This window comes from Calypte anna, chromosome Z (genome assembly GCF_003957555.1).
Source record: "Calypte anna isolate BGI_N300 chromosome Z, bCalAnn1_v1.p, whole genome shotgun sequence".
Lineage (NCBI taxonomy): Eukaryota > Metazoa > Chordata > Aves > Apodiformes > Trochilidae > Calypte > Calypte anna.
Window position 1 is genome coordinate 46,579,516 of NC_044274.1, and position 26,052 is coordinate 46,605,567.

Consider the following 26,052-nt stretch of genomic DNA (forward strand, 5'->3'; position numbering starts at 1 on the left):
CATGCAATTATTTTCCAGGTGAATATTCATATTTTTGACTGATTCTTCTGTCTCATTAACATTAAAAAAACCAACAACCCACCAGACAAAACAAAGAAACAAAAAAACCCCAGTAACCAAAACAATTAAACCACAACCCCAGAAAATAAAACCATTTTGTCCATATACAATTACCTCTAATCTACTCTGAGACCTTTGTTACAGTGAGTAATATAGTCCAAGGATGTATTTCTATTATCTGTACACATTAAGTTTATTGACATTCTTTCTCACATGCATTCTATTAGTTTCATAGTTATTCCAGGGCATCTTGTAATCACACAAAGCTGAAAATGGTTTAAATAGAATTTCAATTTTTGTTGCTCAGCAGCTGTGCTTGGTAGATGTACAGGCAGCTAGTCTTCCAAAGTATTGGTACTTTTGGTCTTTCTCCATAGCTGAGTTCACCTTTAAAATAACTTCAATATTTCAAGAATGATCCATGGGCCTGGGCTAACTTCTTTTCCATTTTATTCCACTTTTATGGCTGTTTTTCTTGTATAGCTCCCTATACAGAAACTGCCAGCTTGACTCTACAGCCAGGATCAAAGCCAGTGTCTGTCATTCTATAATAGGAAGATCAAATTAAAAACATCTTGCTCATCAGGATGTTTAAAACATCTCTATTTCACCTGCCTATGTCTTTTTAAAAGAATCCTTTAGATTTCTAAGTATGCCATAAATTAGAAACTTCTTTTTATAAGGTCATGTCCATGGAATTGCATTTGATGAAATGAAAAAATTAAAGACAAATTATAAAGAAAAAGCCTAGAATTATGGCATGCCTATTTTCTTAAACATTTTTAGGGAAAAAACACTAGCAGAAAAGACCAGAAATGTTATTCTTTTACAGAAAACAAAAAGTATGCAGAAGTCTTCAATACAATTCAATCTATATTGTTCTACTGTTGCAGAACTGCTTCATCAAGGGCAAATCATGCCTGACGTACCTTGTGGCCTTCTATGAAAAGGTCAGAACATCAATAGACAAGGGAAGAGCAACTGATGTAATTTACCTGGACATGAGCAAAGCCTTTGACACAGTCCCACACAACATTCTGGTCTCCAAGCTGGTAAAACATGGGTTTGATGGATGGACCACTCTGTGGATTAAGCACTGGCTTGATGGCCACACCCAAAGAGTGGCTCCAGGGGGTCCATGCCCATGTGGAGGCCAGTGACAAGTGGAGTCCCTCACGGATTAGTGTTGGGACTGGTCCTGTTGCACATCTTTGTTGGTGATGGCACTGAGTGCCCCCTCAGCGAGTTCACTGATGACACTAAACTGTGTGGTACAGCTGACACACTGGAGGGAAGGGATGCCATCCAGAGGGACCTTGACAGGCTGCAGAGGTGGGGCCATGCAAAACTCATGAAATTCAACAAGACCAAGTGCAAGGTCCTGCATCTGGGTCAGGGCAATCCCAAGCACCCATACAGGCTGGGCAGTGACTGGATTGTGAGCAGCCCTGAGGAAAAGGACCTGGGTGTGCTGATGGATGAGAAGCTCAGCATGAGCCATCAGCGTACACTTGCAGCCCAGAAAGCCAATGGGTCCTTGGCTGCATCAATAGAAGCATGGCCAGCAGGTCGAGGGAGCTGATTCTCCCCTTTTACTCTGCTCTTGTGAGACCCCACCTGGTGCTGGACCCCCTACTTACAAGACATGGAAGTGCTGGAGAGTGTCCAGAGAAGGGCCATGAGGATGATCAGAGGGCTGGAGCATCTCTGCTATGAAGACAGACTGAGAGAGCTGGGGTTATTCAGTCTGAAGAGAAGACTCCAAGGAGACCTTATTGTAGCCTTCCAGTATCTGAAGGGGGGCTACAAGAAAGGTGGGGAGGGACTTTTTAGGATGTCAGGTAGTAGACAGGACCAGGAGGAATGGTTTCAGTCTAGAGGAGGGTAGATTTAGACTGGATATTAAGAAGAAGTTCTTCACCATGAGGGTGGTGAGACACTGGCACAGGTTGCCCAAAGAGGTGTTGGAAGCCCCATCCCTGGAAGTTTTTAAGGTCAGGCTGGACAGGGCTCTGAGCAACCTGATCTAGTGGGAGGTGTCCCTGCCCATGGCAGGGGGGTTGGAACTAGATGATCTTAAAGGCCCCTTCCAACCCTGAAAATTCTATTAATTTATGAAACATGGAAATAAGATGTATCTGTAGCCTTCAGAAGTTGTATAGCATGATTGCATTAGAATTCTTTTAAGGTTGCACAACTCCTCTAAGATATTGCAAGCTCTAGGAAGGCATACATCAGCTACAATAAAATTGCTTCACACCAGTAGGAGGGCAATTCTTGCTCTTCCAAAAATGTACCATGAAATCCTCAATGTGAAAAAAATGATACTTAAAGCTTTAAAAGAAGCACACAAACCATGGAAATTCCATGGAGGAAGAAGTACACTCTAACTTAGTTTTAGCTTATTTTTAGGAACCATTGTATTGCAGTTATTCCCTCTAGATCACTGAAACAGCTAAAAAGAAAAGCAGAATAAGTTTACGAAGAGATACATGAAAAACTGAATGGACAGATAATTAAAGGAAGGCTTAAAGTTTGAAGTTGCTTGCAACTGATTTTGTTGTTATTATCTAGAGTGGCATCACCTGCCCACCACCTGGGACAAACCATACCTTCTACTTACCTTGCTTTCAAGCAACACCTGAGATTCCCAGTAAATGTGGGAAGAAATAAAAAATTAAAAATTTACACTCTCTGGCAGTGAGAACCAAAGTCAGTGTTCTTCTTCTCAGAGTAAGCTTCATCCTGCCCACCCTGAAACCTCATACGCTTTTTTCTTCCTACACTCCTTCAATGCCACTCATACTTTGGCACATTTCTGTACCAAAGTCTGGGCATTGTAATGGTGATTCTTACTGTTTGTTTGCATTTGTTTGGCTTTGTCACATGGCAATACACCAGCTTTCCTTTGAAGTGGTCTAGAATCTTTTATGATTTAATTAAACTAATGTGATACTTATCCACCTGCTTCCCTTCTACCACTGGGCTTCCTCTTATTTTTTAATTAAAATTTCTCAGTGGTGGCAGATACAGACAAATTAATTCAGTTGCTCAACATTTGACAAAGTAGGCCGCTTTTTTAGGAGCTAGCTCCAGGTTTTAACTCTTCGATTAGATAATGGCTTGTTTCTCATCCAGGCAGATTTCAGTGCTGTTCCTTATCTCTGTACAGCACATCCCTGTCACTTTCCCTGAACTGTCACCCAGAACAGTCAGATCCATATTAGGAGGGAGCGTGACAAGGTTTTAGTTTTAATTTTTGCTGGTCTACCCCAGACCTTAGAGTTGGTCACATGCAGAAATAATGAAGACTTTGCTAGTGCACATTTTGGAATGAATGGTGTCAAGCGTAATCAAATAAGACAAACTAAACTTTCATTCAGCACTCTCCACGTCCTTCAGCAAGACAACAGAACAATAGTCTTTCTCTTCTTTTCTTTTCTTTTCTTTTCTTTTCTTTTCTTTTCTTTTCTTTTCTTTTCTTTTCTTTTCTTTTCTTCTTTCCGTTTCTTTTCTTTTATTTTATTTACAAAAAAATCTCTCAACTTGGAAAATAATCATCAGGTTTATAAACATATATTGAAAACCCTGCCATAATGCCACATCAAACTGAGTTCTCACATTATATACATCTCAATCATGCTTACAGGTGGAAAGCTAGGAGACCACTGCATGGAACAAAATTCCTCCTTGCAGTTTTGGTATTTGAACTAATCAGGATAAAACCCCAGTGGGATATCCTACAACCCATTTCAGGACCCCCTGCCCCCAGGTTTCCCACCAGGAGGAGTAGGGTGCCGGATATTTAATCAGAGACGATGCAGCAGAGGCATTGGTGCCCTTCCAGCAGCCACCAACGCCCGGGTCCAACCCTTCTTCCCGGAGGTGCGGGCCTCCTACACGGCCCTGCAGAGCCTGGTGTTTGCCTGCCGGGATGTGTGGCAACACCGGCCCTGCCGTGGGACTGCCTCCCCTCGGGCGTCAGGGCTGTCAGGTATGGCGGGGGATGGCTTGCATGACTCTCTGGCACAAAACCCAGTGGCCCGGCCCAGCCTGGGGCACGGAAGCAGAGTCAACCAAATGCTTTGCTGGGGCAGAGGGGTTGGGGCACGGCACCTCGCCCGCTACAGCCTCAGGCTGCCGGTCTTTCGCAGCGCCCACTGTGAAGCGCTCCGGGCAGCGGCCCCACGGGGCGGTGGAGTTTGGGTTTTGTCCACCCTGGGCGAGTTCGAGGAGGACTCTGTGGTCCCCGCACAGCCGGGGCAGTCATATGAGAAAGGCCAGCGAGCAGCATTGACCGGGGAAGGGGCCTCACCCCGCAAGCCAGCGAAGCGGGCAGGGAGGTGGGGGGTGTGCAGGAGCGGGGTGGGCAGGAGGCGGGCGAGAGGGCGGGCGGGCAGGAGGGAGGGCATGCCGAGGGGCGGGCGGAGGGCCGGGCTCTCCCGTTGCCAGGTGAGGGGCATCGTCTCCGCCTCCCGTCTGTAAGCGCGCAGGAGCGCGGAACGCAGGCAGGGGTGCGGTGCGATTCGGTTCGGCTCGCCTCGCCTCGGTTCGGCTCGCACGGCACGGCACAGCGTGGAGCTCCTCAGGCCGTTACCCCGTCTGCCGCGGCCGCCCCCCGCTATGGCGAAAACGGTCAAGAAGGGATGCAGCTGCCCGGGCTTCCTGAGGAAGAACTGGCTCCTGCTGAGCACGGTGGCCGCCGTGCTGATGGGTGAGTGAGGGGGGGAAGGCGGGCGGCAGGGAGGCAGTGCGGCGCCGCCGCCCACCGCACGGCCTTGCCCGACACATTAGGGCCCTGCCCGTCGCAGGGCCGGCGCGGCGCTAGACCGGGGCCCGTGGGGGAGCGCCGGGCAATTCCATCGAGGGGCGCTCCGCGGCAGCGGGCGGGAGGACCGAACCGGGCGGTACGGGGCGATCTGCGTCCGTCCGTCCGTCCCTCACCTTCCCTGCCGGTCGCACCCGTGCCGTGGAAGGCTACCGCCTGTAGCGGAGGGCGAGGGGGCGCGCAGGCCGGTCGGGGTGCTTGGGGACCGGGGCGTAGCGTAGCCGTGGGCGCGGGGGGACAGGTCCGCAGAGGCAGGGTGCTGTGGGGGACAGTTTCACAGGGATAAGCGCTGCGTGCCTCGCCCCCGAGCGATCAGATCGGCAGCGGGGTGCCGATACCTGGGGTGCCCGGGGCCCTCTGGGCTGGGCTTGCCCCCCAGCGTGCGGCTCTCCAGCCTGTGTGACAAAGGTCTGGTAATTAGCAGAGTAAAGCTGTGTTACGAAAAGCCTGCGAGTGCAGCGGAGGGTAAGTGAGTCCTTCGTGCTGGGGTACTGCAGGCCTCCATGGCCAGACCCCCAGCAGACGGTGCCCCGGGCCGCCCCTGCACACCTGAGGAGGCGAGGGCGGGGGAAGGATGGGGACAGCGTGCTTAAAGCCAGGACCGGCCGCGGGGGAACCAGCCGGGACACAAGGCGCCTCCCGCTCTCCTGCAGGTTGGAGCCCTGGTAGGATGGGCACTGGTGGTGGCTTTGGGGTGCTTCTGGTGGCCTAAGCAAGCAATGCAACTGGAAAAGTTTTGCAATGCCACCCCGATTTCAGAAGGGTGTTAATGGTAAAGGTAGGAGGATTTCTCCTTGCCGACAACTTTCTGAAGGAGTGAAGAACAACATCCTTTTAAGAACAGATGGGCAAAAGGGCCAAGAGAGGCTGTTAAATGACTTCTCCAAAGGGTCTTTTCCATTCGATGTAATTTTGGTCATAGTCACACGCCCTTTTTGTTTCCTTTGTGATGATTTTGATGTTAAGCAAGCAGACCTTCCTTCGTGTTATTGCTCCTGTAGAGAAGTGCTGCTCTGAGTACTTCATTAACAGCACTTGCTGTTTGATGGATCTTTCTGAGATTAATTTTCTGGTGATTTGAATTTTGGCTGGATCGTGACTATTTCTGTATGAATTTGTTAAAGAAAGATTTACTCTTTTGGAATTCCACTCAGCTATATATAAGCTGGGATCAGAGATGTACTTGTACATGTGTGTTTTCCTTCATGAATTCAGTACTTGAAAAATCTCAGTTATTTTTCACTTCCTTAATTAATGGAAAGACTTTTGTGTGTTCTGTGTACCATGTGCTAAGGGCTTGCTTGGAGAATCTGCCTGTAATAATTGGAGGAGTGTGTTTGTGTGTCTGTGATTTTATGTGTGCAATAACTTTTCCAGGTACTCCTGTCAGGTACATTTCTACAAGCTGGCATACTTATTGTCCAGTTACAGAAGTGGTTAATTAAAATTCCCTTCTCATTATCTTCAATGGATGTAGGTAGACTTGAAGTGTGTGGTGTGATCCTACAAGCTGATAATTCTAAAAGCCATAGAGCCTGACTGTGGAAACTGCCAGGACAATTGGTCCTTGATCCCCCTCATACCCAAAGAGGATCCACATCAAGAGAGTCACAGGCACCCAGATACCTCCAGTGTCTTTGCATTTCCCTACCTGCTGTCTCTACACTTCTACATTTTTTTTTAATTTTTTTTTTTCTTTTAACTGAAAACACCTCAATGGGTTATTAAAAAAAACCAAAACTCACATGGTTATTTTTCTTACCTTAGTAGAATCTGTTTCAGCCCATCAAATTGATACAAGGAGATCTATGAACTCAGATTTGGAGCCTGAAATTGACTGAATTTCAGAATTAAGACTAATTCTGAGGCTTGCAGTTCACATAACTTCAGTGACACATTTTCCTGAATGCTTGAACTGAGAAGGGCTCATCTGCACCTCCCCTTTCTCACTGCCCTTCTCTAGGAGACAGAGTGGCAGGAGAGTAGCAGCCTCACACAGGTAACTGCCAAGGAGGGATGTCTCACATCTTTCTGCTCCTTACTGAGCCCAAAGCAGCTAAAATTAAAAAAGCAGTTCAAAAGACTGTATCTTCAGTGTTTAATAAAGAAAGTTATATTGCTTCTGTTTTGTACAATCAAGTAAAAATAAAGCAGAAATATCCCTGAAACTTACTCACCCAGAAACAGGTTTCCAAAGGACAACTGCAAGGTTAAGAGTTTAAGTCACACTTCATAGGATTCTCATAGAACATCTATTTTTTGTTACCACTTTGTCTCCCAGAGGTCACTGCTGCAATGCAGCCAAAAGCAGTCGTGAAGGTAAGAGGCTGATGGTGTGTAAATACTTACTCATTATTCTGTAGGCAGTAGTTTGTAGTCATGGACAATTCTTCAGCAGAACAGGCAATGGAAATAAAACTGCAAGTGATTCAAGTAGATACAGTCTCAGGCACTGAGTTGCTGTTGCACACCATACTAAAGCAGGTATCTTTTTACAAACTCAGTGTATGCACATAGGTTGTTTGGGGGGTTTTTGTGGTTTTGTTTTGTTGGTTTTTTTTTAATACTTATAAAGTCCTTAAGACTAGTATCTTTTTGTAATAGAACTGTGGTTGGGGAACACTGGTTCTGAAGGATTCTGCTTGCATAAATTTTCAGACTTTTTTTGTTGTTCACTTAATGGGATGTCTGTCACTTCATAAACAGATTCAGGACGTCAGATCCTGCCCGTGACTCTGAAGGTGTCTTTCAGCAGCACCTGTGGGCCGCTGAAGTGGTTCAGCTCTTCATGAGGCAGGGGTGCGAAATTCCGCATTTACCACCAGCCAGCAGGGACGGTGCGTGGCAGGCATCCTGCCACCAGCCAGCCACGGGTCCCGTTTGCCAAAGGTCCACAAAAGGCACCCAGAGCCCCCTGGTGCTCTGCCGATCACGTCACCCTCCGCTCGTACCCCGAGCGCAGGTGACGCTGTGGCCTCGTGCCGCACCTCGGACCTGCCGGGAAAGGGGGCGGTGACGTCACGGCCGGTCGGCGGGAGCTGTCCGAGGTGGCGGGAAGGGGACGGGGGCAGCCGGGGGAGGGGCGGGAAGGGGTGGTGGGAGGCAGCGGTCAAGTGGCTGAAGCGGGAGGCGGTGGGCATCTCTGGCATGCCGGAATGCCCGGTTTTGGCACCTCTGAAGGGGAGGGAATTGTTCGTCGCTGAACGATTATTCAGTGTCTGCAGGATCGGACACCTTGTTCCTGCAGTTCCGGTGTTGGGAGACTGCTGGCATCAGACCTTCTGTCACGGTTTGGGTCCAGCTGGTACCAACCAGGCCTCTGCTCACTCGCTGCCCATCTTGACTATGGAACAAGGAGGGTACTCGCCCCCCATCTTCACTGTGGGACAATCTACCCAAAGGCTCCTTAATCGAGACAGGGATAGGGAGTTTTTCACTTCCCCATTTACATAAACAGGCAAAAACTTGGGAAGCAAAACCCCCCTAATTTAATCTGCAAGGAGAAAGAGAAAACATCACCAGATTTTAATAATTTCTGCCCTGTTCCCCTCCCTTCCCAGGACTGAATTCCTTCCCTGCCGCCTCCCCCTCAGGGCACAGGGGAGGGGCAAGGGGGGGTTTAGGGTCAGTTCCCCACACGGTGTTTCTGCCGCTCCTTCCTCCTCAGGGTGAGTTCTCCTCACGCTCTCCCCCAGCTCCAGCTCGGGGTCCCTCTCATGGGAGAGTCCTTCAGGAACCCCTCCGACATGAGTCCCTCCCACAGGTGCAGTCCCTCAGGCACAGACTGCTCCAGCCTGGGCTGCACACAGGGTCACGGCTGCTTCAGGAGCAGTCACCTCCTCTGGCACGGGGTCCTCCATGGCTGCAGATCCACATCTGCCCCTTTCCATGATCCTGCACAGGCTGCTGTTCCACATCTGCCCACCTGTGACACTTCAGGGACTACAAATCCACATTTACCCCACCATGGTTCTTCAAGGAATGTTTCACTGTGCTTCCTCAGAGACTGCTCAGCCGCGCTCCTCCATAGGCTGCAGGGCACAGCTGACATCTCACCATGGGCTGCAGGGAAATCTCTGCTTGGACACATTTCCCCACACTTCTTCACTGGCCTTGGTGTCTTTTCTCTGACATTTCTCACTTCATCCTCTACTTTGCTCTGCTGGTCGTTTTCTTATATTTTTACAGTTTCATTTCCCTTTCTTGAATATGTTACTTGCAGAGGCACATCCATCTTCCCATATCTGCTCGGCCTTGGGCAGAGGCTGGGCCAGAATCGGAACCAGGGAAGCTTCCAAGAGCTTCTTGCAGGAGCCATCCCTGTGGCCCCCCACTTCCAAAACACCACTGCACTAACCCAAGACACTTCCTTTTCACCCAGCATTTGGCAGTGAGACTAAAATATACATAATTCTTTCCTGTAACACCATCATCACAGAAACTTTGAATGGTATAACTATAGCTGTTTGCCAGGATGTGATGAGTGCAGCAGCCACTGGAGCTTGTTTTGTGCTCTGTGAGGTCACCCCAGCAGTCCATATACAAAAAATTTATTAGGTTTAATTTTAATGCAAATTATTATGTTTCAATATCAAATTGTAATTCCTCCCTGTAAGAATAATTTTTGTTCATGGGTCTTTGTTTTAAAAAAATAATTGTCAGGTGCATTCATACCTGCTACTTGTAGCTGGAAGGGCTAGGCTTGCTATATAATCTGAGGGGATTCGACATCTGTTTTTAAAAACACTAGTTTCTTTAATATTCACCCCTGGCAGAGAAGCTCAGCACATACTAGCATTACTGGACACTCACCAGTGCATTCTTGCACTTAATGAATGTCTCCCAGGACGAAGACAGAACGATTAGTAATCTGTCACTCTGTTGATGGCCTCTGACCACACAGAAAGCACTGTGAATCCAGGGGCCTCCACATACTCCTGCGAGTAGGAAGCTTCTTTTGCAAATAGAGCCTGCATCCTCTAAACTCCATAAAGCTATAAAGGCTTTACATTTCTCCCAGTAAGTTGTTTCTGTATTCTTATCGTGTAATTTAAAAATAAAAAGCCCCTTCTGGAAATGGTGTAAAGCTTCACTGTTTTTCATTTCCACCTCCAGGTACCTTTATCAAAAAGTAACCCGTGAGGTGTCTTCTCTACCATTTCTCTTTGCTTGCACAATACCATGTGAAGGTTACAAAACAGTGAAGCAGATTAGTTGCCTCTTGAAATACACTAGCAAAAACAGAGCTCTTCTCTTCACAGCAGGAAAAAAATTTGAAGGAAATACACCAAAGTGAAGGAGTTTTTACTGTTTCCGTTTCTGACAGGGAGAGTTGTAAAGCAAACATTTGATTAATTTACTTAGTTATGAAACATGATGTTTTATTAACTTGGAATTTATAACAACTGAGGACCAGGCATCCTGAATCAACTGTGCTAGCATAGAAATTTAACAGAAGACTATTTTCTTCAGTTTCTTCCTGGTGTTACGTAGGACACCATAGATAATACTTGTGACTTCTTATGCCTCTTTAGAAAGCTGTGATGGCTGTCTGTCTGCCATTCTGTGCTTTGCTGCATACAGCTCAACACAGGATGGGACGAGTTGAGGAACATCTGAAGCCCAGCAGTTTGTTAAAACCAGAAAATAAAATGGAATGGCCAAAAGTTGCATCTGAGGGTTCTACATACAACAGAGGATCAAAAATGCCCTGAGCCAGAAATGTGGCCAACAAAAGAAATCAAAGATATCAGTAGTTAAGCATGATGTCTGTTTAGCATGTGAGCTGTTTTTAAGCAAAGAAAACCTAACTTTCATTTCTTATTCTGGCATGTAAAGTGCTTTCCTATTGTCCATGTATTTTGTGTCTTTGTTTTAAAGTAAAACCTGGGTTTCACATTATGTTAGTGAAGTGAAACTATTGCTAGAGCTGAACTGTTAGATAAAAAGGGCTTTGGAAGGAGTGAACCTAAGGTGAATTTACACTTTAGGAAGCCCCTCTGGAAAGTCAATGAAGTGTTTCTTTCCATTGGAAACAGTAATACCAGTGATAATACCAGCAAAATGCTTACTGTTTCAAATTACAAAAATATTTTTTGTTTTCTGTCGTTGAGACTACTCATAAAAAACAATTGTGCTGTTTGTAAATCTACCTTTTTTTTTTTTTTTTTTTTTTTTACAAAAACCTAATATGATTTGTGGAAGACATTCTTACTTATGTCTTCACAATGATATCTCATTCTGAAATCACACCTGTATAATTTATTATGCTGCAGATTGGAGCTCTATTGAACTAAGTGTTCCAGATATATTTATCCATCTACCATTTTTCCAGGTATTTCACATTCCATGAGAATGTGATAGCATGCCAGAGTATTAAATGTGACATGTGATAACTATTTCTGTTAATTAATAATAATGTGGATAATCTTAGTATTTTCAGAATACATTTTAAAATGTCTTTTTTTTTTTTTCCTTTCATGCTTTTGGAACTACGAACAACCTGGACTTGCTTAATCTGAACTAATTTTCTGGGTCATGCCTCTGAACCATTCCATGGTTTCTCAACACTTCTGTCTTCGTTAGTTTCAGAACAATGATGTTTCTGCGTGTCACTCTTTAATTTCCACTAAATTTCTTTTCCAGCTGCTTATCTCAATTACAGTCAGAATCATCCTACTGCCCTTCCAGCAAGGGAATAACTAGAGCAGTATGTCCTGTTTACTGTCCTTTCCTTTAATCACAGTTTAAAACAGAAGCTGTAACAAAGGTCAGAATCCAGCAGCTATTTCCATCTACTAGTGTCTCACCTTTCTTATACTACTGCTAACCATTTAGTTTCCTGTGTATTTCAGGGGTCTTAAATGACAGTGTCTTTTTCCTGATGTGCTCTATTAAGTTAGTATCTCTTGGACTGCACAGGATGTCAAAAGGTGGGATATAGCTTTGGGATAGCAAGCAAATGTGGAAAGAGAACAGAAGATCAGTGGGCTTTAACAAGAAAGTGTGAGAATTTGTAGATTTGTGGGTGGCATTGGAATGGTGCCATCTGTATCATAATATGTGAGCACAGCACTAGATGCTAGGAACACCAGAATGGGGGACATGGCAGTATCTAAAATGAGTAACAAAAGATGTTCAAATAATAGTGCTGTTTTATGAAATTGAGTAGATTTGGAGGATGCACCAAGACCGGTACATGTCTTCATGACTGTAGAGGGGACACTCAAGTTACAGATGGGTGGGGTGAAGAAAAGTGGTAGTGGTTATACAAGTGGCAGCTGAAAGAGGTCATTGGGAAAGCCTGCAAAAGAAGAAAGGCAAGTTACCATTGCCACATTATTTTTCACTTTTATGGTAGAACACAAAAGTGTAAGATTGCAAGATACCTCCTTGATTATCACATCTAATCTACTGATGCTACGTGATTTTCTATAGATTTCTGTAGCATACCATACTCCACCTGAAACATGGATAAGCTTCTCAGTGCTGCATGTCCTCCTTGGAAGCTGTGTTCATCAAACTGATTGTTGAAAGCTTTACAATCTCCAGTCTAAATGTACTCAGGTTCAATATGGATCAAGTTGTTGAAACATCAGTCTTCCCCTGATATTCAGTCATTTTCTGTATTTGTAGCTCTCTTATCCATGTTGAACAATCCAAGCTCTTTAATCTTCCTCCTTTCAGAAGGTAGACTTCTCATTCTTTCTATTCTACTTTCTTGTTCTCTTTCTCAGCCCTTGCCTGTGTTCCAGTTTGAGTTCACATTTGTTGAAGCTTGAAAAATTGCATACAGTATTCCACATCAGAGCATGTGCTTTCACCAGAGCACATTGAAATTCATGAGGAAATGTAGGCTGAATAGCTGCTGGGAAAGAACTGTCATTTTCCTCGAATTACTTAATTTATAATAGAATGTTTATTATGTTATGCTTGTAAGTACTGTACTTAATTTCATAAATCTAACGAGTCACTGAATTTGTTGAAAAACTGGGAAAGAGGAAAGCTAATTTATCTTGGCAGAGTTAAGGACTAACCAAGGAATAAATTCTTCAGAACACTGCTCTGTATTTTTTCTGTATACTAAGGGACAGTTCCTATTGGTAGGTTCTGTATGACAATTCTTGCTGGTGTAGTGAGATACCTACACAGAATCTTTCTTTCTTTCCTGCAGGTCTATTCTTTTATCTTGGCTTTTCTAGCTAGAATTTACAGCTGCATACTGAAAATACTTGGAAGATATGTGCACATGAAATTACTCTGCAGCATATCCTTTTTCTGTCTGAATGAAACAACTGCCCTTGGTTTGACTAAGGGTGGAGCAGGTCCTGTGCAGGGCTGCATTGCAGAGAGGCAGCTCTGTGTTATCACTGACTTTTGTATCGCTGCTTTGTTATCAGCCCTGCTACAGGCTCCTGCAGCACAGAAAGCAGAAGGAGCTATGTGGCTTTGCTGGTTGCAGCAGCCTTTACACCTGCTGTGAGTATCTGGTTTTTACCCCTCCAGCCACTGCTTCATCTTGCCTTCATTCCTCAAAGTCCATGACAGGGAGTCACAGACCACCTGAACTTTCCTCACACTGCAGTCAGATGACAGTGTCTTCTAAGGAATTTACAACCCCTGCACACTCTCAACAGGTTAGTCAGAGAGAGGACACAGCAGAGGAATGATGAGCACACCTTACTGCAGTACTTACTGTAGTACTCCTACTAAGTGTTTTTCAGTAGGCCAAGATCCAACTTGGAAAATTCATTCTGCAAGATTTCTGAGAGGACTTTTCTTCACATATCTTTGTAGGAAAGCTGGCAACACCAGCATCCAAAGATCATTGCCATACAGTTGCCATACAATTGCACTCTAGGGACTCTAAGCCCTGCCTCACTACTTGCCTGCAGTTTCTTAAGAGCTGCTTTTTTCAGCCAGTATTAGTAGGTGTATTAGAAGGAATATTCATTGTCAAGTAGAAAATGGAACAGTGAAATACGTAACTTCAGAAAATATTAAAAATAATCCAAAGAGAGCTGTATTAGCAGCTCAAGTAAGAAGTTTATTATTATAAGTAAGAATTTCTTCTACACCCTGTGTTGCAGTGTTCTGTAGTTGGCACTGTGTATCACGGCCAGGGATATTAGAGAAAATTTAGAGAAAGCAGAAATAACATTATGAAAAGGTTCAGAATCTCACAGCCTGCAAAAATCTTGCCTACCTGTGCTGCAATTTCATGTTTGTATTTATTGCCCTGTAACCTGGTTCAGAACAAGTCAGTGAACTTTTTTTGCCAGGCCTTTCAGTCTCATGAATCATCTGCTGTAAAGATAATCCAGTTAAGACCCATTGAAATATGTAATTGTATTCTAGTCTGTCACGTGAATAGCATATCATGTGAAGTTATGAAGAGCTTAATCACTTTATTAATAGCACAGTCCAGGTTTCTGCACTACAGTTAAATACTGGCCTTGAACCATGTCTCTTCTTGCAATGTCATATCAAAGCAAAGTTCTTATAACTGTCCCAGTGTCTTATCAGTATCAGCCAGAACTGCTAACTCTGCTCCAGGGAAAGGGTTTCTATCAGAAGAGTTTTTCTATCAAAACGGGGAGATTAAATACAACAACCTTTTTTTTTTTTCATGTGTATGTGAATACTTCAGTTATTTCTTTGTGAGTCATGAGTTGTTTCACTAGTCAGTGAATGTAAAGAAAGTGAAGGTGCATAGTTATCATGCTGTCTTGTCATCAGAGGTGGTACCATGTTCTGAAGAGCATCCAGCCCACCATGGCAGTGACATAAACCAAGTAGCTACAGTCACTTCATACTTGCCATGCCCTGGATAGATTCAGCTACTCAGAGGTTCTGAGTTTTCAAATTGTGTTGGCCACACATAATTATAAAAAAAATGCTTCAGGATTCAGGATTCCCTGAAAAAATGTTATTTGTCTTCATATTTGGTTGCTCAGGTAGCTGCTGAGCAGACAGCACATTTTTACAAGTTTACAACTGCAGGAGGACAATCTCCGGCACTCCCTGTGTGGGCTAATATAGATAAGCCCAGATATTACGAAATTTATTTAAACAGGTTGTGTGTTCCTTAATCATTTCCAAATCAGTGTCATGAAGAGCATCACAGTACTTGAAGAAAAATGTAGTAGTCCCATAGTTTTTCCTATGCCAGGAATTTGTGTTTTTCCTTAGACACCACTTTAGAAACATCAATCTGCAAAAAAAGCATTACTCCACGTTTAGGGCAAGTTGTGGTAAACAAGTGTTCACCAGACACCCAAATGTCACAGAGTTAGCTTTGCAGATAGGCAGGACATACAACATAATGCTCTCCCAGGACACATTCTGTGGTTCACTTGCTGTACACCCATGCACAGGCCAGACTGGTTCTGCAACACAGCCATGAACCCCTTGGCCCTGGGAAGCCTGAGGCTTGGCAGATGTGATGGATTTAGTGCTACGTACAGTGCCGCCGATTGCAGGTGCTGTCCCTCTTGCTGCTTCCCTTCCCCTGTCATAACTGTAAACCTCAAGTGTTACCAGTCCTAGAAGCAGACACTGATTGAGAAACTTGCTGTTAATGTCAGCAAGTACAGCTACTTGCTGTAGTTACTTGTACAGCTACTTAGAAAAGACTTAGCTGAAAGAAAAAATTACAAGACAATTATTTTTGTGCTGGCCCAAACCAAGACACAAAACAAAAAATGTCATACAGAGGAAGAATGTATTCCCTCTAGTTTTTCATGCTGGGATTACTAGGATTACCTGAAAGATGATGTGCCAACAGATTTCGTTTGGTGTGCTTGGGTTAAGCAGGTTTTTTTCACTCCATTCTGGTTTTCTTCTCTAATTCTTCTCACCCTCACCCCTCACTTCTCCTTGTCTGTATTTATGGCCTTTCTTTTAAGGATACTCTGTCTGTTAACAAACTCGTAAGAAAAACATGTGCTACCTGGAAGAGTAATGCCAAGGCATATAACACACAAGGCATGTGTTATATCCTATGAGTTCAAGCAAGAGAAGTGTCCTGTGGCTTCTTCATATGTTGCAATCCCAGGGACTCAGACTGCACATTTCACCTTCTATGTCAGTGGCTGCTGGAAGAGGAAATGTAGACACCATGCTGTACAGCATGTGTTGTACTACACAATGCTCCAAGGATATTTGTGTCAGGAAGTTAAAATAAAGACATGGAAATGTGCTGGTTTTTCCATCTTTGGTCTTGCCTTCTGCCCAGCTTAACATAAATCTGGACCTGAAGTGGCATGTGCTGTTGAGATGCAAGTAGAAAATAACCCTTGTAAAAATCATAACTGATCTTTGACATGTGGACAAGAAGGAAAAGCAAGGACAGAGAATGAAAAAGAAAGACAAAACAGTTCAGCATGGTCATGAAAAAAAGGTGGAGTGGTGGAAAATAAGGAAAGATGAAGAGGAGAAGCAGGAAAAGTGATGTTTTGTTCTTTAAAAAAAGCAAAAGCAAATTATTTCTTAAAAGAGAAATACAGAAATTACAGCAAAAATCCTAAAATGTAGTAGAGACTTTGCATACTATACATATAGTTGTTCTAACAACTATGTAGTTGTTAGAAGCAATTGCACATGCAAGAATGAGTTTCAGAAATGGTGGAGTATCAGTGTAATTCATACAGATAAATTAATATTTTAGAAGGCTTTTGTCTGTACTTGCTCAGGGCTACTGATTATAATCAATATGATGCTAAAATATGTTCATGCTGTGCTACACTTCTTTCTGTGCATCGTAATTCCCAGTAAAAAAATTCCAGTTGTACTTGATTATTTAGAGGAGAATCAAAATGTTCTGTTTGTGTCCCTTTTTAATAACTATGCAGATTTATTCTGCTACTTTTGTAGCCTTCTCATGTTACTATTACAAAATAAAATTTCTTTCTTTTTTTTGTACCATAATAAATTCAAGTACCGTATGCTAGATGTTAACTCCAATTAAAAGGTAGCTGCATTTTACTGTATTTTTGACATACTACACAAGTTAATATTGATATAACTGCTCTGCCTAGTAAGGAATTGCATGAACAAGCGAGAGCAAAAAAGTAATGTCAAGAGTTTACTGGAATGGGAAGTCTCTTCTCAGTTACTGCCAATAGAAAAATAATATAAAAAATTTAAAAATATAAATATGTAAGTGAAGAAGTTTAAAAAAAATACATGCTAAAATTTTGAGACCACACAGGAACTTTTTAAATGAAATCCAAAGAAGTGGAAAAGAGAACAGTGGATGGTGAAAATGGGGGTGAATATTTCTACCTGCTAGTAATCCTGCTAAGTGATCAGACTTCTCAGTTTGTCAAACATGATAGTCACCACCTGGAGTGAAAGGAACATGGTCAGAGTATGTCCTGGTCACACCTGCCCAAAGTGAAGTGAAATTACACAACTTTCAATAAACATGAAGTCTAGTCTTGCTTCAATTCAAGCATATGCCTAAATTGTGTGAATTGTCTGAAGACATAAGTACCTGTATGCTTAGATCCAGCTGTCCACAGTAGTGTTTTCAGGATTAAAGCCATAGCAACTTGCCTCAATGCAACCATTTTTCAAACAGAATTATTGCTTGTACTTACCATAAAGTGCAGACTAATTAATTGCATCACATTTCACTTAGGCTCTAGATAAAGAGCATTTACATAATATTGTGAATATCATGAAGTCAATGAAGAATCAAGGTTGTTGCAAGGAACTAAAACTTTCCATATTCACTGGCCCAGATGACACCTGAATCAGAAATCTTTATAGTTGCTTTGAGCAGCCTGTTTGCCCAAAAGATTATTTTCCTCATTTTCCATTTCTTTATGAACAGAAAAGACTTGGTGAAAGTTTATAATCTCCCTCTAGTTTCATTCAGTTTGTTTTTGCAGATGCAGAAAGAGCATAAAAAGATTGTTCATTATCTTTTTGTGCTCTCAGATTCTATGAAGGTATCTATTGATTTACTTATCTGCATCAACTAACATCCTGATGGTGTGTAAACTCACACAAAGCACAGCCGTGGTGAATCTTTAGGGAGGTATCTCTACTTGCTATAAAAGGATGTTAAAGAGTTTCTTCGTAAATAGAGAACTGGATGTGGGATCCCTGTCTGGGATTTCCTTCAATATCAACAGTATGGAGCAGTTGTCTATGGATTTGCCTAGATCTGGTTTTGAACATGTTTAGTCACTTTACACCAGCTTCTTGAGTACATTTCAACATCTAACTTATATGCCTTGTATACCTCCAAAATTAAAACTGAGGGAGGAGATGCTTGGGCACTAGAAGCTTTCATGGGTCCATGCAAGTTTACATGAGCCCATGAGGCTGGTAAAGGTAGACTGGTAGCACCTTCTTGTGCTAAATAGCAACAGTGCTACAAAATGTATGCCACTGATGTCACTAAAATACTGAGGAATGTAAATAATTCCATTAACCTTAGTGAGGCTGTTCATATAAGACCTTTCTGCACTCAGTGGTTAAGGAAGGGTTCTGAGTTGCTGTGTCTTTCACTGAATCCAGATAGAAATTGGATCCCTTGATACTCAGTTTACCCAGGACTTACTACAAAGTTTGTATGTGAAAATGAGTCATAATGCTTTCTAAACACTGATGAACACATCACCAGTGAAAACCAGTGGTCTTCATTTAAAAAGCATCTTAGAATGGAAAATAAAGGCCTGTCAAACAGAAGAAATATGTCTTTTAGCCCGTGATTTATTTTATTTTGGTAGAACTCTTACCTGTGATTTGTCTCAGAAACTATAATTCATATATCATAGCTGATAATTCATTTAATTGAAAGATAAGGAGTAAAAAGGTGCCTTATGCTGTGGCTCAGTCACTGTGATTATGCTTATAGCCTGGTATTTTGTAGACTGGTCTTGTAGTGTAATTAGTGTGAAAAATGCTGAGTGTATTTTTGTTGAAAAATTCCTAGAAATTTAATCTAGTGATTGCAGTCAGACTCTTCTCTGATTATGGGTGGATGTAATCTCACCAATAAAAATTATCTAAAATGTTTATATCCTATCTCTTTCTTTAATGTTAGGCAGTATTTATGTATTATTTTGATATTTTTAATGCCAGTTATGGAACCTCTAGAGCTAGTGAAAACAGGTAAAAAGTTACTGCTGGACTGAACTGATAATCAGAGAGTATAATAAAAATTTTTCCAAAGACATGCCTAAAACCATCTCCAAGTTCAGAACTGTATGTATTATTACTGTTCCAATCATCAATATGCAGAACAGAAAAGGAAACATCTCCAGTTTGCTTTAGAATTTCCACCATGGCTGTAAAAATGTTTCGCTTTTTCACTCTTTTTGTTTCATTCTTCTCCTACTTCCCCTTCTTTCACCCCATGTCTCTGCTATAAATAACTGCTAATTTGTGTCACATTTTTATGTGTCTTTTAGGTATTGGAGTTGGCATGCTGGTACGGGAATATGGCAAACTGTCTAACCTGGACAAATTCTACTTTTCCTTTCCTGGGGAAGTGCTGATGAGAATGCTCAAACTCATCATTCTGCCGTTAATTATATCAAGTATGATCACAGGTATGAATGCTAATGTACTGTTAGATTATTATTGTTGTGGCTTAGCTTTCCTCTAAAATAAAACAAAACCAACATCTTTAAAAACAATTTGATGGATCTCTGTAATGAAAAATATAGATTGCATACATTTAGATTAAGATTTCCTCTACATAATGACAATGCATTTGGAAGGATTAGGACCATTATCTAGGAATAAAGTTATAAAGAGCTGTGAGATAGCAACTCCTGTTTATAGATTTTTGTATCTCTTTTTGCCTATTTTCTGGAGTGAATTAAATACTTGAAAATTGCAACCCCAAAGCAACAGCACATTGTCAGGTACAAGGTTAACTATTATAAGAAGCCTCATGCTGTCATTTCACAAGAAAGGAAGAGATGGTATCATATTTTACTGTCATAAAAAGAGGAGATTCCTAACCTAAGCTTCCCTGGTTTCAAAAAACTTCCTTGAGGTACCTTGCTGAGCTGTGGTGTTTCCTGAGCCTTCTGTGAGTCCATTCAATTCACTAACCTGACAGAAAACTATACATTAGGAGAAAAAAAATGAAAATTCTGTTTGATATGCTTGGCTTGAAGGAGTTTTGGGAAAGTGCAAGAGATATGGGGTAAGCTGTGTGGCCAGGAAGAGGCTATGAAAAGAAGAGAAAAGCTTCATGCTTTTGGAAGAAGAAAGAAAGCCTGCCGTGGCATAGTAGAATTTGCCAGCAGCTCTCCTAGTAGGAAGGATTTGCAAAGGTTAAAAGATTTGTCAGAGTTGAAAGCAAAGAGTCAGAACTGGATGTTAAAAAGCCCTTCTGAGAAAAAAAAAAAGGTAAAGAAAGTAAAACAAATTTATCTTTATTCTTTAAGCATCTACTGAGGGAACAAAGGCTGTGATTATTTTCTTTTAGCTTCCTACAAGGATTCAGGACACATTTGTCACTATAATGTCCATTTTAATCTTGCAAAACCTCTACTTCAGAAATGTGTTCATGTCCTGGTATTTGTTACTTGGTTGCATGGTAATGGAAATACATCAGATGGTTGACTGCAGAAAAAGAGAGCATGTTGTGAATGGAAAATGGAAGGGGAATTACAATCATGTTATGAAAGTACTTTCAGGAACAGGATACTGAATACAAACTCCCAAGCTCCTCGACTCCAAAAATATCACTGATTTCAGCAGAACACCCTAACGTGGGTCTAGGACAGGAAGAGCCTAAGAGAAGCTGCCAAAGCTTTTGGGGCACATCTATAATGCAGTGTGACAGGAACCCAGTGTTAGATTTGAAATGGAGAATCTCAAGAGCTGCAAGACAGACCCAGAAAGGGAAAGGAAAGCAGCAAGAGGCAGAGTGAGAAATCTCTTTTGATTGATTTTGAGCTGCTTGTTGCCACTTCATCATTAACCACCTGAAAGACCAAAAGAATCTGAAGGCCTCACCAGGGAGGGAAGTTTGTTTAAGACAACCTTTATCTCAGCCTAGGGAGGCAGCAGACTTCCTCTGCAGCAGGTCCAGTCTGCATATTGGGCCCTCTGTGCCCTTCAGGAGGGGATCACCCACAACAAATGACCTGTCAATTTTTCTTTTTGGACAAAAAAGAAAAAAATTATTTTCTCTTTTCTTTTTCATCATCTTTGAGGCCCTCTTCTGGACTCTCCAGTTATGTCCATCACTTTGTGGACAGTGTACTCCAGGTGCAGTGTCACTGGTGTTGGTTTAGGGAAAAGTTTACCTCCTTTCGCATGCTTTTCATAACGCTATCCAGGAGGCATTTGCTGTGAGATGTTGTTGTGTATGGTTAGCTTGTTGTGTACCTTCTCTGCAGAGCTATTCTCCAGCTGGTCAGCCTCCAGCATGTATTGGTCTCCTGTATTATTCCTCGCTAGATGTAAAGCTTTGTATTTGTCTTTGATGATCTTAATGTGATTTCTCTTAGAAGAATCCGGCCCATCAAGGTACCTCTGAATAGCAGTATAACCACCTCACATGTCAGCCACTCCTCCCAGTCTGGTATGATCTGTGAGCTTGCTTAAGGATCTCCATTATCTGGGTCACTGATGAAGATATTAAGCAGTACCAGCCCTAATATTGACCTCTGGTACAGCAGTAGTGGTTTGCCTCCAACTGGTCTGTGCTGGTGGTCAAAACCTTCTGGATCTGGCAAGTCATTCAGTTTTCAGTTCACCTCACTGTACAATTATCTAACCTGTGTTTTCTCAGTTTTTCTGTGGGGGGTGTTACAGGTGACAATGTCAAAAGATTTACTGAAGTTAGGGTAGATAACGTTTGCAATCCTGAATTTTAGCACATCTCTCCGTGTTTGACTGTGAACCTTCCCTGGCATGAAACAGAAAAATGTTTTCCTCAAAAGCAACCTTCATCATTGTTGACTAAACACACTGTGTACATGGATAGCACTATAACTTGCACACTGACTGTCTTTGGTGAGATGAGATGTCTCACCTCCCACCTCCTTGGGTTTGCATATTATGGAGACCCCCTATATGGATTATATCCAAGTGTCACAGCTGTCAGACCTGTGTAGGTATTCACATGCTCATTGGCAGACATTTAGGGCCAGATACAGATGAAATTACTGTAGTGAACTTGTTACAATGCTTCAGCTGGGCCTGAATTAGCTCACAAGCTCAGGGGATATTACTTAACTCACCATGAGAGAAAATTAACATTAAGTTATGTCATTGTGCCTTTGTTGAGGGCCAAGGGTGTGCACAGAGACAATTGCAGTGGCTCATTTGGTGCATAATTGTAAACAGACTAAGGTGCTGCATCCAAAGGCATCTAGGAAGTTTAATGCCTACAGTAGACTATTTTTTTTTAATGTATGTCATGTCAAAATACTGAATTTTGGTGACCAGTAACATTTTTGCACAAGAATCACAAAGACATAGTTGAAAATGCAATCTGTAGTTTTCTTTTTTAGTGTTAGAATGCCTTAAAAGGTGATGTCACATCTTGAAAACATCAACTTATACCTATGCTTTTGACACACTGAGCAGAACATACTGATGCATGTCCCAAGGCCAGATCCCTGTCAGCTTGGACATAATGATGTAAATCAAGCTTGAAAACAAGGAGAGTGATGGTAGGAATCACTCCCTGAGATCCCAGGAGTTTCTGCAAAATTTAAATTGTTAGAAATTTGAACTTGTTTGCAAAATCCTGTCTTAGCAGAAAAACTCAAATTATAAAAGTACAATTATCCCTCTATTTAAATGGAGGGCTTTGTGTAATGTGTTTCTCCTTTGCAAATCCAGTTCCTCAGAGTGTAAAAGAGAGAAGGCATTGCTTACATACTTACTTCACATAGCATGTGAGTTGCATATTGTGGAATTTTTCCACTGACCTGTCTAGAGGTTGAACTGTAACTTAGTGAAAAACTAACATAAGCTCTAAGCATTTAATTTATTGTAAAAATTGAAAAGGATGGCGAATAGATCCCTGCTTTGGAGATAGAAGTCTGAGTAGTGCCACGCTTTTTCAAATTGTTTTTAGTCTACCTCGGAGCTGCATTTTAAATGTTGTTTTCTTCTCTTAAGTATTTTAATGGGTGGCAGATGGAGTTTTAATTTATTTTAACATGTAAGCCTACCACCGATAATTTAGTTCAAATCATCTAGTTATTTTGTATCTCCATGAGATTTCTACCCCTCAAATAAGCTAATAGTACACACCAATGCATCATTCATGTGCAGGAATTATTTGTATTTTCTGTTCCCTGCTGTAGTAGTGGCATGGAAAAACTGAAAATGAAAATCAAAGACCTAGAGTGTTAATCAAGACAATTGCTATGACATTCAGGGCTACAGCAGTACTGAGTGTAGTACTTCACACCCTCTTTGATGTCATGCTCTGAAAGAGGAAATTATTCAGTAAATGCCAAAAATGTGTTATTTATAGGAGCTCTGTAGAGAGAAAGAATTGAGGGACATCTCTGGTGCTTTCTGGGTGCTTTGAGGTTTAAGTATATAAATTCTGGGAGTATTTAAAAACCTATAAAATGTCTTTGAAAGTCTTGGAAATTCACAAGTGCAATTTCATTGAGGGTATGAAAATTCTCTAGAACTGTGCAGTGTATTTTATCTCATGTCTGCACACTGAGCAGACTGGTGGCCTTTAATCACTAGTAGCCTTCTTTTTAATGCGTTGAGATTCACAGAGCAATTGATGTCTGCAAATCTGTTTTCTGCCTGCATAACAACAGGGCTTAGGCAGGAGTCAGTTGTGTCCAGTTTCCTGCATAGTTTTTTCCCTGTACTTGAGTAGAAGCTGGGGAAATGTATGTGCCCAGCTTGCAGCTAATTAACATGATGTGTCTGACCTTCTTTCCTGTCCCATGTTAGTAGCTAGTGTTAGGAGATCTGTACTCAACACCCCTAGTCTTCCAGATACTACTTTAGTGCCTCTGCTTCCCATCTCTTTGATCAGTCCTCCTATTATTTCAGACTGCTCTTCTTACTGGTCCACAAACTATAGGCTGTGGTCCATGGTACAGAAGTCTCCCTTTCAGGATAGAGTGTCTTCTGTCAAAAGTTCCCCTAAAAGCTGGCATCACATCTGATAAATTACCTTCTTTTCATGGTGTTTGCAGGGTTAATGCCAGCAATATTAGCTGTGTAAAAATCATCTCTGCTCTGTTTTCTGCATCATCCTTGGGGTTAAAAGATGTGACACATTAACACAGGAGATCCATGTCTCAGATCTCAGTATTGATGACACGGTTTTATCAGCTATTTAACATCTGATTTAAGTTCTACAATAACCTCTCCATCATTTGTTATCTTTTCTCCCTGCTGAAACATTAATAAAGCTTTTATTTATGTCTCTGACGTTCACTGCACTTCCAGTCGTCACAGACAGCTCCAAAGGGGATAGAACTGATGCATGGGAGTTTCCTGAGTTTCCTGACTTGTGAATTTTGTGCAGGATCAGATATGGGGTCCTCCACAATTCCTTCAAGCAGTTGTTGAGGTTTTTGTAGGTTTTGCACAGCATACTTCAGGAACAGTGAAAAAGAGACAGTAACAGTTGTTACTGTCTGAGGGCAGCTCTGTGTGAGCTGTGAATACAGCATCTACCTTGTCTGATGCTGTTCCAACCACTGGGTTTCATGCTTTCTGTAGAATGAAATAAATGCTTTCTGTACTCCAGGACCTGCTTTGACTACTGCTGCAGCACTGTCTGAAGCATCCTGCCACCTACACCTTTCCTATAACAACTGCACACCCCTTGATTTGCCCTTCATCCTCATAGTACAAACACAACGATTCAATTCCAGACTTATTCTAGCTGGCAACGACCTGTTAAAATTGTGTGTGAGAGATGAATTTCCCAGTGAAGTACCTGTGACTTTTCCTGTTTGCAGAGACCATTGCTTTCCCTGTGGAAAGAGGGTGCTGAATCATGGTTGGTGGGCAGGTATCTTGAATAGGTTTTCTTGTTCTTTCCATTGTTCAGAATCTAAGTGCTGGTTTCCTGGGTTGGATCTATGGTTGGGAAAATAGTAGTTTGCCTTATCACAGTGCCATTGAGCTTGGTGAATGGAGACAAAATGCACAAATTGGGAGACAAAAGAGCTTAAATGAAGTGGGGGGAAAAAATATTAAACATATTGTGCTTATTTCTTATGTTTATTTTTGAAAGTCAGAACAGTTCAGACTTGTAACAATTTTTTTTTCTGTCCACTATATTAGTAATGAATTCAAAATACAATGAAGCTGTGCCTGAGCTCAGACATAGATCTGCCAGTTCCATTGGCTGTAAAATTTACAGATTTAAAATACCATACATGAGTACAAGCAGGGTAACAGCGGAAGAGCAAATCCGTTTTGTTTCCTATAATGCAGGGTTTCCAAATCAATTTTCCTTTGGTATCACCATTTCTGGGGTGGCAGCTGCCTCAGTAGTTTCCATTTCTGCAGGTTCAAGAAATATACCTGTTGTGATATGCGCTGTGACTGCAGCATCCTTAACAGGCCCTGTGCATCACCAGGAGATACACTGGTTTCCATTCCCCAGGGAATCCCTGATGTGGTGTAACATACTCAGAGACTGTCTCTTGGGATCTCTGCATGGTCTTCTGCTGTTCTATGTTTCTGAAGTCACAAGAACCTCTGAAAAAGCAGGTCTGTAGTAAACTATTTACCAGGGCTCAGGCAGGCAGGAAACACACTTTGTCCCATTGTATCATGGATATTGTGCAAAAGACAGAAAACTTTTCAAGTAGTGCCAATGAGTTTTGCCTTCAGCTGTAGGAAGGGATGCTTGAGGTCCTGTCCCTACTGTCCATGTGCAATCATGGGGGCAGGACAGACTGAAGAGTGACACATCTTGAGAGACTCAATATCACATTGTCTTTGGGGCCATATCTTCTTCACTACCTGATCTTCTCAGCCAGTATCTGACTCAGGACTTGCTTCCTAATGACACTTAGCTAGTTAATTAGTGGGAGATTGGGTACAATAGATGGCTCAGAACCCCAAGACACAGTAGACAAGAGGAAAAAGTAAAATTATATGAGATGTGTATGAAGTGAAAGATGATTTGGAATGATCTATAGCTAATAAGAGATAGCAACATTTGACTTCTGTGT

General features: G+C 42.2%; 1 protein-coding gene across 2 annotated transcripts in view; it reads left to right on the top strand.

Annotated features, from left to right (window-relative positions):
- The first annotated feature begins 4,467 nt into the window (after positions 1–4,467).
- The window catches only part of SLC1A1 (solute carrier family 1 member 1), a 45,931-nt gene continuing 24,346 nt past the window's right edge, over positions 4,468–26,052 (top strand). Inside the window, exons 1-2 of one of the 2 annotated variants that reach the window (XM_030467756.1) lie at positions 4,468–4,774; positions 19,315–19,455. In XM_030467756.1, the coding sequence (XP_030323616.1) occupies positions 4,684–4,774; positions 19,315–19,455 (232 nt within the window). In that variant the 5' untranslated portion in view covers positions 4,468–4,683. The remainder of the gene's footprint in view (positions 4,775–19,314; positions 19,456–26,052) is intronic. The other variant, XM_030467757.1, reaches the window with a different exon arrangement.